The sequence below is a fragment of the Canis lupus genome, chromosome 3, assembly GCF_048164855.1.
Source record: "Canis lupus baileyi chromosome 3, mCanLup2.hap1, whole genome shotgun sequence".
NCBI classification, from domain to species: domain Eukaryota; kingdom Metazoa; phylum Chordata; class Mammalia; order Carnivora; family Canidae; genus Canis; species Canis lupus.
The window spans coordinates 34,086,744-34,101,466 of NC_132840.1; the positions used below are offsets into that span (position 1 = coordinate 34,086,744).

The following is a 14,723-nucleotide window of genomic DNA, read 5'->3' on the forward strand; positions in this document are numbered from 1 at the left end:
CCCATTCGTGCTGGTCTCTGAGCCTCACACCAACCCTGTGAGGGAGGGAGGGCACATGGATCCTTCCTAGGAAAGTGAGACTCAGAGAGCGACAGTGGCTTGCCCATGGTCATCAACGAGTCAACAAGTCCAGGCCCTGCCCCAGTTGTGGGGACCCCACACTGCCTGCCAGGGAAGCCCGAACCCAGGTCCCCGCCTGCTCACAACAGCATCAGGACCACGATGGCAATGACCATGAGGACTCCAGCCAGGATGCAGAGCCCCAGGAAGACAATGTCACTGGTGTCCTGGGCCACCATAGCCACGGGGCCCTCTAGTGCATCCACCTCATCTCTGGGAGGCGCTTCCTGAAGATGCTCTGCTGTGGCAGCATAGGGCCCAAGCCAGTCGGAGCCGGACAGCAGGTGGACAGAAGCCTCCTTGCGCCGTGGCTCACAGCGGACCTCGTACTCATGGATGTCCTCCTGCCCACCGGCCGAGAAGTCGATGTACAGCACACTGACGATCACAGAGGTGTTGTTCCTCCTCTGTGGGGGTCACAGGGCGCTCACTTACACCTGAAGGGGCCAGGGCTGAGCCTGTTCCCCTAGATTTGTGGGGACTCTGTGCCAAAAGGGCAGAACCACAGGAGCCTGGGTTCTAGTCTCTGCTTGGCCACTGACTCCCTTCCTGCTCGGAACCTCAGTGTCCCCACCTGTAAAAGAGACACTATGGGGATGTCTAGAAGTACAAAATCAGATTTAATGGGTCAGTGCTTGATCTGGCTTCAAAGAGGAGGCATCTCTGAAAGATAGTAACCGACCCATTTGCCACATTCCAGGCTCTGTTTCAAGTGCATTATCTCATTTAATTCTCACTATGACCCTCTTCTTATTGTTACCATTAATATCCCCATTTCACAGATGAGGAAACTGAGGCCCGGAAGTTAAATTCTTTGTCTGAGGTCACACGACACACAAGTGACAGGTAACATGCGCTCACCCAGATCTGCCCAGTTCTTGACTGTGCTCTTAGCCACCAAGCCTCTCTCAAACCAGAGTAGACGTTAAGTAGACGTAAGTAGAACCAAAGCAGACTCTAAAGCATCTAATTCAGTCTCCCTTGGCAATTTACAGATGTGACTACTAAAGCCCGGCAAAGGCAGTAACTTTCCCAGAGCTAGGTCCAGAAGCCAAAAGTTGCCTGCCTCCCAGTTAGAAGCTCATATCCCTGCCTATGTGACCTTCTTTCTGGAATCTTTTCTCCCAATTATGCCTGCGGTCATTATGTGTCCCTGTTGTTGAGTCCCTGGCCGTGCTAGTGGCACCACCCAGGGTTAGGAAGAGCCACTGAGGAATGAAATGTGGAGGGCCTGGCTACTGCTGCCCTCCCTACCCCTATAGACAAGGGAGGCAGGAGTCAAGCTGCCCTGAAGATGGTGGGGGTGTTTGGGCCAGGACCTGAGGGGCAGCATTTTGATGGGCAGTCTGGTGTGGCCTGGGACAGGGGACTGCAGTGGGGCAGGGCAGTGGGGCAGGGCTATTCCCCTCACCTGCCCTAAGTCTGCAGCGGCTGTTAAACCCCTTGGGCTGCCCAACTGCCCATGTCCAGTGGTGGCACCTCTGAGATGAAGCTTCTGGATGTGGAAACTGTCTAATACAGAGCAAGCAGGCAGGAGCAGTAGAAAGCTGCCATCACTGGACACGGGGTGACCCCTCTGGGGAAAGGGAGTTACAAAGGGGCCTCCTTCCAAAAGGCTCTGATTCCATATCCTCAGAGGAGGTTTTTGCATTTGTGCCCTCAACCTATCTGCCACCACACCCTGGTGTCCTGGGTTTTCATGGTACAGAATTGGAATGCCAGGCAAAGAAACACAAGATCTGTGAGTGGAAGGGGACGCAATAAAGTGAATCCACGTGATAAAGAAGGGAGAAAAAAAATTACATAAGATGGGGGTGTAGGGAAGGTTTAGGGGTTTTCGATGAATGAGAAACTTGAAGGGAAAAAACCAGCCACACGAGATGTGGTTGTTGGCGGTTATGAAATCAAGTCTCCAGTGTTTTTTAAGAGATGTGAGCTGCACATCTTTGAGAGCAACTCAGGACAGACCCTGGTCTTCGTAGGTCTAGGACTTATAAGGGTGACACTGGGAATCCAGGAGTCCATGGTTCTCAGCTTTTTGTTTCCATGATATTGGCCCCCAGATTCTATGATTCTGTGGCTCCAAGTTATGGTAGTGGTTCCATGGCTCAGCCTCTGAGTTATTATGATATCTTGTTCTCCATTTCATGGTTCCCTGCCTCTGGGATTCTCTGTCACCATGTTTTCATGACTCTGTGGAATGTCCAAAGAAAATCCCTGGGGGATTTAGGGCATGGAATCGGGGTGAGGGCAGATCATCTTGGCAGTTGAGACTGCCCCCACTTCTCTCCTCAGGTCAAAAGGACAGAGGCTGCCAGAAGCTGGGCAAGTGGAGGCATAGGCCAGTGGGCCCTAGGGGGACATTTGGCTAATGTGGGGGGGCAGGTTGGTACAGTTTGCTGGAAAGTATGTGATTTCTGCCAAGCCAGTCTGGCACATTGCCAAATACCACGGCTGGGGTAGAGGGTCTCCCTGGAGGTTGAGAGGGGTCCTCTTCTTTCCCCTTTAACCTGTCTCTAAGAATGCAACATCTGAGGTGCTTGGGCCACTCTGAGGGCCCCAAACCTGGAGTCAAGGCCTCAAAAATATACAGATAGTGGAAAAAATTCATTTGTAAGCCTCGCTGCCTTTGGAGGGAAGTGGATCCTGTCACTTGAAAGGCCCTTTTGTTCTGTGGAGCCCAGGGACCATTTGGATCACAGGTTGGGGAGGGGGCAGCAGGAGGCAGCAGGGCTCCAACAGCTCTGCATGTTAAAGGGGTGAGGCCCGGGTAGTGGGGAGTTCCCAGGAGAAGGGAAGGCCTCCAAGGATGGTCAGGGTCAGGGCTTTGCAGGAGGAGTCTTCAATAGAGGCTTTTGGGGTGGGTGCCTGGGGGGCTCAGGTGGCTAAACGTCTGACTCTTGATTTAAGCTCAGGTCATGATTTCAGGGCTGTGGGATCGAGCCCTGTGTCGGGCCCTGCACTTATCGTAGGGTCTGCTTGTGATTCTCTCTCCCTGTCCCTCTGCCCCTCCTGCTCGTGTTCTCTCTCTCTCATAAGTAAATCAATATTTTTTAAAAGATTTATTTATTGATTAATGAGACACACACACACAGAGGCAGAGACACAGGCAGAGGGAGAAGAAGGCTCCATGCAGGGAGCCCGACGTGGGACTCGATCCCGGGTCTCCAGGATCACACCCTGAGCCAAAGGCAGACACTCAACCACTGAGCCACCCAGGCAGCCCTCATAACTAAGTTAATCTTTAAAAACATAGGGGCTTTTTAGTTGTCACTGGGTTATACAGCAGGGCCCCCTTCTCTGTCTCCCATTTGAGTTCTTCCTCACGTTCACTCTGCTCAAGTTTGTTGCGTTCTGTGTCCAGGCTTGTGGGGTCACTGAGCCAGGAAGAGAAGCTAAATTCTCAGGAATGGCAGGTGCCTCTCAGCAGGAGTCAGACCCCCTACCCTGGGCCTGCCCTCCCCCAGCCCAGCCCCTACCTGAGACTCGGTGCCGCAGGTGTCAAAGCGGGCCTGGATCCTGAAGGAACTGCCCGCTTCCTGGGCGGCACAGCTGCGGCTGCCCAGGTAGACCTTGGTCCGCTCCAGCGGCGCCAGCGCCTGTGCGGAGATCAGGATCTGGAAGTCCGTGCGGGAGCAGCTCACGTTCACGGGTACGACTAGGAATGGAGGGAAGGAGGGAGGGGCTGGAGGCCTTAGGGGCAGGAGGTCTGTCCTCACCATCCCGAGACCCCACTCAAAGGGAGGCCTAGAGTGGCGAGATGCCTATGCAGCCCGATGGGGGTGTTTGCGTGTGTTGTCGCATTTAACTGCATCAGACATGAGCTCCCCGGGGCAGGCACCAGGCCTTCTCATGTCCTCGAAGCCCAGCTCTCATAGCAGGTGCTGTGAATGTTGAATGAATAAATATTCTTAATCACAAGAAGAGCTACTATTTGCTGATCTCTTTGCCGTGTGCCTGGCAATTCATTCAACCATTTAACAAATATTTCTTGATGGCTTACTATGTGCAGGCACTATTTCAAGCACTGCAGAAATAGAAATGGAAAAAAAAAAAAAAAAGAAAAGAAAATCCAACAGCCCAAACTTTCTGCCTCCTTGGAGCTTACATTCTAATTGGGTAGGGGGGCAATCAGTATGTAAAATGAAAGACCGGTCACAGTGGGCTGCAGGAAAATCAAGCAAAGAAGACAAGGAAAGCAGAGCTCGTGTGTGGGGCTGGAGGCAGAAATGCAGTGTTCCGGAGGGCGGAGAAGGAAGCCTCACTCTCTCCCCATGATGACACTGTGAGGTGGACACAACTAAAACCCATTTTAGTTTTGGAAACTGAAGCTCTGACAGGTGAAGTTGTTGGCAGTAGTTGAGTTGGGATTTTAACCATCGTTGAGTCTATAGGATGGAGTCTACGGGTGATCCCTCCACCCCATATGGTGGGCCCTGCTGCCCTCCAGTCCAAGACGCGTGACTTTCTGTGCCTGGGTGTATCCCAGCATGCATGTGCGTGTGTGCATGTGCGTGCGTGTGTGTGTTTGTGTGCATATGGGGGCAGTGCCTGCCGGGGTGGGGGCCGTGGAGGGGAGAAGGGGTGGCTGGTGGCAGGAAAGGGAAGAGCTGGCAGGAGGAGGCCTGAACTCTCAGCGCGTCTCCGGGAAATGCCTCAGACATGTTTCAGCCTCTGGTGTCTGGGCAGCCGGGGATTTACGGGCCTGCCATCTCCCACGATGATCTTCGGTGGCGCTGAACTGTGTGTCACCCCTGATGGATGCTGAGGTTGTCCTCCGGCCAGGAGGCCGCGTGCCGCCTGTGCCACAGCTGGAGCCTCGCCCACCACGAGTGCCCCTGTCTGACCCTGGGCTCCCACGGGGATCTGGGGAGGGGGGAGGGGGGGCTCCTGCCCAGGAACACAGTCGGGTTTAGAGCTGCCCACCTTCAGTCTCTGTAGGCACCAGAAGGAGAAGGGGCTTGTCCAAGATCCCACAGGCCTGGGAGAGGACCCAGGCCCAGAAACAAGATTATCAGAACCAAAGGGGACCTCAAAGATGCCTCAGCCAGTGTCCTCATTTTACTGAGACCCTCAGAGAAGAAACAACCTGCCAGCTAACTGAGGCAGAGCCTGTGGCACCCGAGTCCCTGGAGTGAAGCCCTAGTGAGGTTGCTCTAACAAGGGACAGCTCCCCTTAGCCCCAGGTTACGGATGGAGCCAACTGAGGCCCTGGAGGGTGGGTCTGCCCAGGTGGCCTCATTGCCACTAGCTTGTGGTGGCTCTGCTGTGTCCTGCCCCTTCACCACTTGCATATAGAGTAGAGACAGAGGGAAGATGTTTTGAATGCAGACCAGGCCTGAGACACGTGAGGGAGAGAAATCCACCTGCAGCCGAGGCAAGGATGTCCCCGGAGTCGGGCACTGGGACCCGTGCCCTCATTCCATCTGCATGACTGCCTACAAGGGCATTCATCATCCCCTTGTACAGATGAGGCCACTGGGTGACCAGTAAATGGCAGCATTTGGATGTGGCCCTGGTCTGTCTGTGCTCAGCCCTGGTTTCCTCCCCACTGGGCTCTGTTGGGCCACCAAGATGGTAGACACGGGTTCTCATCTTGGCCGGGCCCCTGCTGCCCACATGACCTTGGTGAGGTGTTTCCTCTCTCTACCTCCCTTTCCACACCTGCACAGCAAGAAGCTTTCACCTGCTCAGGCAGAGGGCAAAATGGGTCCAGAGCATAGGCTTTCCTGGGCCTGTGGGTGAGGGAAGGGTGACGAACAGAGGGGAGAGAAGGTGGTGGCTGCTGGCCGGCCAACCTAACAGGTACTGTGGAACCTGGGAAAGCTTCTTCACCTGTCGCTGTAGCTAGGCGTGGCCACCTGACCAAGTTCAAACTCATGAGACCAAGAAGTCTTTTTCTGAAAATGCTTTTGCTTTCCTCATAATAGGACATTTGTAGCTGGCATCTCCCCTACCCTCTCCCAGCCTTGAACATGGACGTGATGATGTCTGGAGTTGTAGCAGCCGTGTTGCAATCAAGAGGCCATCAGAATCCCAGAGTTACCAGCTGAGACAGTGTTAAGTCTCTGAACCAACAAAGCAGCTCCTTAGCTCTAGATCTCTCGTGATGTGAGGAAAACAAAAGCCATTTGTTCAAGCCACTGTCGGTCAGGATTTATGACCGATACAAGCAAAGCCGGTCAGCGTCTCCATGGTTATACCGATTGTTTATCATAAGTGATATGGACATATTGTGTGTACTGGCCCTGGAAACATGGGATGAACCACAGCATGAGAGAGGCCAGGGTCTCAAGGGGGAAGGAGACAGATGAGGGGGAATTAGGGAATGTGGAGCTGGAGGCTAGAAAGGCAGGGCTCTGCAGTCATGGAAATAAGCATGGTCCACATTGGCAGGGTCCCCAAGGTCCCAGAGCAGCAGCCACCCCAGAAGAGATTGGAGGAGCCAAGTGGTGGGATAGAGGGAGGAAGGTGCAGAGGAACCCAGCCTTGTCCCTCCATCTTATCAGCACCACCCACACCCTCACCCCCAGCTGACCTCCAATGTAGGCCACAGAGAAGCCCCTTCGGGCAGTGCTGCGGTCCGTGTGCAGCAGAAGCAGAAGCTGGTTTTGGTTCGAGGTGACCGGCGCTGGCAGGTGGTGTCCACACCAACTGCCCAGTAGGGGTGCCTCCTCGCTGGCCCCATCATAAGCTGACAGATGGTCGAAGTCACAGGTCCTGGTCAGGCTATTGGGACCCTCCAGATCCAGGTCCAGGAAGAACACCTTGACCCGATAGCCAGGAGGCAGGCGGATGGTCCAGTGGCAGTGGATGTTGTTAGGGTAGGAGTCGGGGTACTGTGGGCTGGAGAAGTTACCCCGCACAGCCGTGTACACCTCCTGGCATTCTCCTGGATTGGGGAGGGGGAAGGGGTCGAAGAACAATGATGACGAGTGTAGAGACTGTGACCCTCTGCTTCACGGCTTGGGCAGTGGGCACCGTAAAGGTCCTGAAACCACCCTGGCAGGTGGTGGGCACCATGGTCGGCAAATCAGACAACTGATGCCAAAGCCTGCTTTAAATCAAAACTAACTGAAGACTAGGACTCTCATTCCCATCGGCAGTCCACTTCACGAGTGCTAGTCCTGTTAGGAATTCAACAACAAGACCTAATACTTGTCCCCAGAGTTGAGTTGAACATTAGACTTGATGGACAATGTGGCTCATGACATGACCTTGCTCATTTTCTCACTGCCCCTCATCCAGCTCTATCTTTCAGTCTCACCAAATACCTAGCCTTGGAGCACTGAACCCTCTCTGCCTGCCTCCCCGCCTTCATGCCTACTGAGCTCTCGGTCTCGAATACCCTTCCCTCCCTCTGCCTCTGGCTAACTCTTCCAAAGCACTACTCAATTCTCTCCTCCTCCAGGAAGTCCTCCATGATCCTTACTGTTAACGCCGATCACAGTGGCTTGTCCTTGTCTATTTCCTCCTCTATCTCCTCCACCGTCTAGTTCATTTCACTGTCAAGGGTTCATTCATTTGGGCAAACATCAATCGAATCTCTTCTATGTGACAGATACAGAGACAAATCCACAGGAAGTCACAGTTGGGGGGAGGGGGATCAACGTGTGAATCACAAACATAAAGGATAAATGTTAGATCATTGCTGCAGAAAAACCTCCAGAAGGAATCGAAAGGACTAATTCTGAGTAAATCAGGAAGACTTCCCAGAGGAGGTGACATGCTTCTGCCTTGGCACTGGCCAGGCAGGGCCATGCACAGCATGCACAGGGGACTCCAGGGATGTCCCCAGCCCCTTCTACCTGAGAAGTAGTAGGCCTTGAAGCCCCGGCCTCCGATGTTAAAGTCGGACTTGAAGATCACCTGCAGCTCGTGGCCCAGTGACACAAGAGTGGGGGGCCTGGTGCTGCCACAGTAGTGGTGCCCGTGGGCAGGGACTGACCCCTCAAGGACGGCCACGTAGTCATAGGTGCACTCCTCATTGCCCTCCAGCTGGAAGTCCACGAACACCAGCTTGACGGTGGCAGCGCCAGAGGCCCGGATCACCCAGTGGCACTCCACGTTGTTAGGGTAGTTGTCAGGGTACTCAGGGCTGGTGAGGACCCCCGAGAGGCCCGTCAGGACGCCACCACACACATCTGCAAAGAAGCCCTCCTGAACTGACCTTTCTCCCTACCCATGGCCCCTCAAGCCTCCTCCCTTGGGAACCGGATGCCCCCCAACATGCCACTTGGATGGGTATCTCATCACCATCCACTGAGTGCTTGCTAGGTGGCAGGCACAGGTCTGGCACTTGGCATCGAGGCCGTCTTTTGACACCATTACCGTCGCCCTAGGGGAACGCATAGTGGTTCTCCCCCATTTTATGGTTGTGAAAATGGAGGCACAGGGAAGGTGCCTGGGCGGGGGGGGGGGGGTGTCACCCAGACAGATCCTGAGACAGGGTGTGAGCACAAGGAGTTCATTTGAGAGATATAAGGGCCAGCAAAGGGCACTGTCAGGCCTGCTGCCGAGCCCTGCTGGGGAACCCTGGGGAATGGCATCAGGCACACACTTCAGAGTTATGTCCCCCAAGACAAAGGGAGCTGAGGCATTTGTACAACAACTCCAGCAAGTCCAGGCCAAGGGCTGCTGGGGATAGAGGGGACCCACTGAGACTTTAGAAGAGGGCTTCCACTAGGGATGTAGAGGCTGGCAGGAGCCGCTGAAGGGATGAGGCCCCGGGAACATGGGCAGGGCCCTGACGGCATGCCACCCGGATGATAACGGATGCAGGGCCTGGGCACTCAACCGTGGGGTTCTCACTGTCCCCTCCTACCAGGCCCGTGGGGCACAGAGGCTGGGGTGCCGAGTTTGGGAATGTTCTCAAACTTTCCTAACAGAAGAAACTGAGGCTTGGAGAGAGGATCTGGTGAAGTGGAGATGGGTGTGAAGTCTGAAGACAGGTGTCCTCTCAGCTTGTCTCCTATTAGGGGTGTGACCCTGGGCAAGTGATCCAGGCTCCCTGAGCCTCGAGAGAATATTAGAGGTCAGAACCTGCCCAGCCAGATCTACCGGGGGCAGTCTCACGCGGAGTCTCAGAGGCTGGCGAGAAGAGGTGGGTGATGATGAACGCCCTGACCAGCTGGAGGCCCCAGCAGGGAGGGGCACACTGCTATTCCCCAAAACTCCAGAATCTCGCCCCAGGGATTGGCCTTTGTGAGCAGAGTGCTGCTCTGGCCGTGTTTTTCACGCTCGGCCGTGTCATTTTGAGAAGGCACACTCCTTCTCTACTCGCAACTTTCTTGTTTGTGAAATAAGAGGGCAGGTTTTGACAGCCTGTGAGATCCTTTTCCATGTGAACACCCTTAGCAGAGGCTTTCAGACTGTGCTCCGGAGCTTCGCAGCAGGCCCCGGGGCATCTATCTGCCCGCATGTGGGGCAACTTTCATTCCTGTGCTGTATCCAAGCTCTCTACGGTGCCCTGAAAGACAGCGTCCACAGTCACAGGTCATATGTATAAATGTCACTCATTGGAGGCCATCCGTATTGACTTCTGTTTTCCGTGATTGGCTTATAATAAGTAAACGCTAAAAATACGAACTTAGAAAATACAGTAAATGCCTACCAATAAAAATACTGTCTTTATCTCTTTTAGATAGAAGGGATTATCGTGAAGTTCCATGTGTTTTAATGGTACTCCTGTTTTTAAAAATGTTGGAAAAGATTGCTTATGGTATTATGACTTGGATATGCTAACATTTTAAAAAACTAAGTCTAAAATTCCAAAACTACAATGCAATTAGTCTGTGATTCTTGTGCTTCAGCATGCTACAGTTCTGTGCCTCCCAGGCCAGCTCGGGGAGTGGTGTCCTACCTGAGGCACCCCCCCCCCATTGTTGTCTGGGGACCCTGGGTGCCAGGAGCCTCTGTGGCTGTCTGTCGCTGGAGCTGACGTGAGTATGGCCTTGGGCTTAGGTCTGGGGAGAAGGGAGGAGGTCTGAGTATATGAGAGGCCTGGAAGCAGAAGGAATGAGTCAAGAAGAAAGGCAAGCCTAGAAAGGGCTCTGCTCCTCTCGGTAGACTAAGGGGCCTGCTTCCAGGCTGAGAGAGAGAGGGTTAGGTTATATCACATCAAGTGTAAGAGGGGTTAGGAAAGGCTTGAGGAGGGAGGACGTCACCGGCTCCACACAGATGGCCCTCGTGCATCTCTTACTCCAGAGGACTTGGGGTCCCTGAACCTGCGAAGTGATGGGGTGCTGCAGAGGGGCAGGCAGCAGTGGCAGCATGATGTCCTCTCCTTTGTCCTGGTGCCATGACATGGGATAAGGACAATAGAGGGGTGCCTGGGTGGCTCAGGTGGTTAATCACCTGCCTCGGCTCAGGGTTCATGATCCTGAAGTCCTGGGATCAAGCTCAGGGAGGAGTCTGCTTCTCCCTATGCCCCTTCCCCCGCTTGTGCTCTCTCTCTTCTCTCTCTCAAATAAATAAATAAAATCTTTTTTTAAAAAAGAGGAAGGATGATAGCGAGCACAAGAGGCCTTGCTCCTGCATACAGTGAGACCCTCCCAGGGCTCCCAGGACCACTGCCGTGAAGGTGGGGACCCACAGCCACCATGACCACAGCTGGAAGCTGCCTTTGCCCCTGAGCTGCGACAGCAGGGTCACCCCGTCTCACCCCACCCACTGCTCTCCTCCCCACCCCCGACCTCCACAGGGCCCCCCTCTTCCTTGCTCAGGCCTCCTTGCCTTTCTGGTAGCCGGCAGAAAAGCCACGGCTGGCCACGTGCTTGTCTGAGTGGAAGACGACAGACATGACGTGCCAGGAGGAGGTGAAGGGCGGCGGGGGCACCTGGCCACAGAACCTCCCCAGCAGGCTGCCCTTGTCCCCGGACGCCCCGTTGTAGACCTCCAGGTAGTCGAAGCCACAGGAGTCGTGGTACTCCAGGTCAAAGGCGTGGAAGGTGAGCAGCACCGAGGAGCCCTCGGCCACCACGATGAGCCAGCTGCACTCCGTGTTGTAGGGGTAGAGCCTGGGGAAGTTGGGGCTGGAGAAGTTTCCGGAAGGTGCCGAGAGCACGCCCCCACATTTGACACCTGGGGCAAGAGGGAAGAATGGCTCAGTCCGTGCTGGGGTCCTGGGCGGTGGGCCCAGCCACGAGGCTGGGTCTTCGGAATGGGTGGGGGAACATGAGGCCATGACCCTATACTCAAATTCCTTTACGCATGTTTGCTCCTTCATCTGCTTAATCCTCAAATACTTTTACCAAGCACTCTTTTACTCACTCAACAAATATTGTCTGAGTGCTAGGCAATGTTCTAGGTGCTGGGGTTTCAGCTGGAGCAGAACAGACAACAATTCTTGCCTTCGTGGAATTTCCTGTGTGGTTCTGACGGGGAAAACATGATAAACACAAGAAGTAAAATACAGAGCATACTGAATAGTGATTAGTGCTACGGAGAAAAGTAAAGCAGGGAAAGGAGACAGAAACGTTGGGGCGAACCTATAATTTTAGATAAAACGGTACTATATGCCAGCCCCTGGGCATGTGCGGTAGGGAATTTAAAAATAACAAATGAGCCACCTGGGTGGCTCAGCGGCTGAGTGTGCCTTTGGCTCATGTGGTGAGCCCAGGGTCCTGGGATCAAGTCCTGTATTGGGCTCCCCGCAGGGAGCCTGCTTCTCCCTCTGCCTGTGTCTCTGCCTCTCTCTCTCTGTGTCTCTCATGAATAAATAAAAATTTAAAAATACTTTTTAAAAATTACAAATGAAAATAAAATTACAAAGGATAATACCTCCACCCTCAGTGAAAATGTACACAGCCTACTGCAATGGTACAAGGACATTCTTATGTGCACATACTTGCTTATATTTTAATTTTTTTTTTATTTATTTATGATAGTCACAGAGAGAGAGAGAGAGAGGCAGAGACACAGGCAGAGGGAGAAGCAGGCTCCATGCACCGGGAGCCCGACGTGGGATTCGATCCCGGGTCTCCAGGATCGCGCCCTGGGCCAAAGGCAGGCGCTAAACCGTTGCGCCACCCAGGGATCCCCTGCTTATATTTTAAAAAAGAAAACAATGTGAAGGAAACTAATAAAAATGATTGTCAGGGAAAGGAGTAAACAGAGGGAGGAAAACAGGCATGAAGCTAGACCTCTTTCAACGTTACCTGTTTTATAATTTTGACTTTATAATCATCCCTTTTAATATAATTTTTAAATTAGCAAAAAAAATTTTAAGGAACCCTTAAATATCCCAAACTGAAACAAATAAATGTAACTATGTATCGAGTTGGAGGCGTATTCACATGGTGAAAAATGATTTCAAATGACTTGGAAATACACTTTTTTGACCGTACCTTCCCAGTGGGATATATGCCCAGGACAAAATGAAGCACAAAGAAATCTGAAACTTGACTCAGGAGGCTTAGTGTTTGTAATCACAGTCAACAGCGCTATTTTACAGTATTTTATGAACCGGAATAAAGCACGTATGTTCATGTCCACAGAAGCTAAGATGTTCCGTGTAAGAGGAGAACGATACAACCGTAAAATTAAAAAATTAAAGAGAACACTTGTGATCCTTGATTTGAATTGAAAACAGTATGAATTTAAGGTTTATTCTTATCTCTAAAAAAGAATGAATTTCCGCGCTCTCTTCACTGAAAAGGCCAAAAAGCATGTACCAGGCCCGTGCTGACTCAGCAGGGCCCTCCGTGGGGAGCGCGCTGTGGAACGGGGGTGGCGGTCCGCTGTGCCATAGCGCTGCAGCCACACGCGGCCCTGGGGGCCCAAAGGACGGAGGCCAATCTTGCTGAGCCACACTGCTAGGGGAGGGACAAAATCCACAGGGAAGGTGATGTTCGAGTATGACCAGGAGGGATGAAGATTGTTAGTTGGCGACAATTTGGAGGGAGCAAATGGCCCAAACTCACAGGCACTTTGCCTCCCCGAGCCTCGGTCACGCATCCGTGAAATGGGGTGGCTGTGAGCGCCGAGGAGACAAAGCTTCTCCGAGGGCAGCGGATACACACCCGGTTCAGGTGTGCCAGGGCGGGAATCCCCTCTGACTTATGCCTTGATGGCAAGGGGCCGTTCCGTCCCCTGCCTGTCCTTGTCTTTCCCCAGCCCTGCCCACAGGACAGGAAAAGCCCTGGAGTGTTGGAGCAGGACTCCTGTGGCCAAGGAGGCCCTGGGTGCTGGCACAGGCAGAGGCCTTGTCCTCCGGGACTCAGCCCGACGACTTGAAGCCTAGGGTCACCCTGGGGCCTCTAAAACCTGGGAGGCTGGAAAATGAGAGCAGCTAGCCTCTGTTCTCTAGGGGGACTAGAGGAAGGAGCAAGACACCTGGGTACCCAGCCCCCCTCTGCCACCGACCAGGTGACTGGCACGTCACCTCTCCTTCTTCGAGCCCCACTTGAGCCTGTAGGAAACCCAGGCACTGAGGGCTGTTTGTGGAGCCCCACGACGTGCTCGCCCCTTGGCAACCAGTGAAGTGATACTGCTTTAGAGACAGGCCCATGACACAACAGTGCTGGGGCAGCGCAAAGCGACCTGGGACCAGGATGCTGGCTCAGGGTTCTGGGAGCTCCAAGGAGGGAGCTCTGAGGCTGATGAAAGGATGTGGAAGGCTTCCTGGAGGAGGTGGTGTTTGACTGGGGTTTGATAGATGGGCCAGATGTTCTCAGAAAGCAAAAGAGGAAAGGGACCTTTCAGAGAGAGGGTACCCTGGGGCAAGAGCTCTGAGGCCGAGGCATCTCCAGGAGGGGGTATGAGGCTCTGCTAGAGCACTGGATGCCCAAGGGACACAGGGAACCGAGGCTGGATATTATTCAGAGATTGGGGCCAACCCTGGGAGACACCGAAGGCCATTTTAAGGAACTTGGGATTTTACCTGGCTGGCAGTGGGGACATACAGCAGGTTTTTGGGAAGGGGAAAAAATCCTCCCTCCAGCAATAAACCTTGCGTTGTTTTTTGAGCCAGTCCTTTAGCCCTTGGTAACTATGCCTTCTTGCACAGGTTACTTAACCTCCTTCTGCCTCAGTTTCTTCATCTGTAAAATGGAGGACTCATCCCCACCTTGGAGTTTGTCATGAAGATTAAATGCAGTCCTATTTGTAAAGCATCCAGCACAGAGCAGGGGTGCTGCAAACACTGTCTTCCACCATCTCAGAAACAAATGCACCCTCGACTCAGCCGGCTCCCACCTCAAAGGCCTCCTGCTTTCTGGCCTCCCGTACGGAACCCTCCTGAGACCCTGGCAGCCCCCCGTGCCCCGGCCTGGCCACCCTCCACCCCTCCCAGACCCTGCCTGTCCTCGGCAGCGCCTACCTTTCATGGCTTGGGCCCTGGGGCCTGGGGCCAGCAGCACCCCTGCCAGCAGCAGACAGGACGCCAGGTCTGCCAGCATCGCCTCACCGGGGCCCCCACGGGTCTGCAGAAACTGGGCAGGTTGGGATCTGAGGGTCTGGAGCCGGGGAAAGAGAGGGGAGTCTGAGAGGACCTCCAAGTTAATGATGGCCTGAATAATTCATCGGGCCCTCGAATTAGTAAGCTGATCCCCGGGTGCTTACTCCGTCCCGCCCGAAGGTGACGGATCTGGTGTCAGCGGGTT

The 14,723-nt window shown here is 53.7% G+C and overlaps 1 protein-coding gene across 1 annotated transcript; it reads right to left on the reverse strand.

The window, feature by feature from the left end:
• Positions 1 to 200: 200 nt before the first annotated feature.
• On the reverse strand, positions 201 to 14,519 carry CDCP2 (CUB domain containing protein 2). The gene is made up of 6 exons (XM_072811594.1): positions 14,441 to 14,519; positions 10,855 to 11,202; positions 7,929 to 8,264; positions 6,659 to 7,012; positions 3,600 to 3,778; positions 201 to 527 (listed from the first exon to the last, which is right to left on the reverse strand). Exons 1-6 carry the CDS (start codon positions 14,517 to 14,519, stop codon positions 201 to 203), a joined length of 1,623 nt encoding a protein of 540 aa, XP_072667695.1.
• Positions 14,520 to 14,723: the final 204 nt, after the last annotated feature.

Coding starts and splice junctions, on each gene's coding strand:
- CDCP2 (XM_072811594.1), bottom strand. CDS start 14,519: ATGCTGGCAGACCTGGCGTCCTGTCTGCTGCTGGCAGGGGTGCTGCTG. Junction 8,265..10,854: donor TTCTGCCGGCTACCAGAAAG/GCAAGGAGGCCT, acceptor GCTTCTTTGCAG/ATGTGTGTGGTGGCGTCCTG. Junction 3,779..6,658: donor CTCTGTGGCCTACATTGGAG/GTCAGCTGGGGG, acceptor CTCCATTCCTAG/TCGTACCCGTGAACGTGAGC.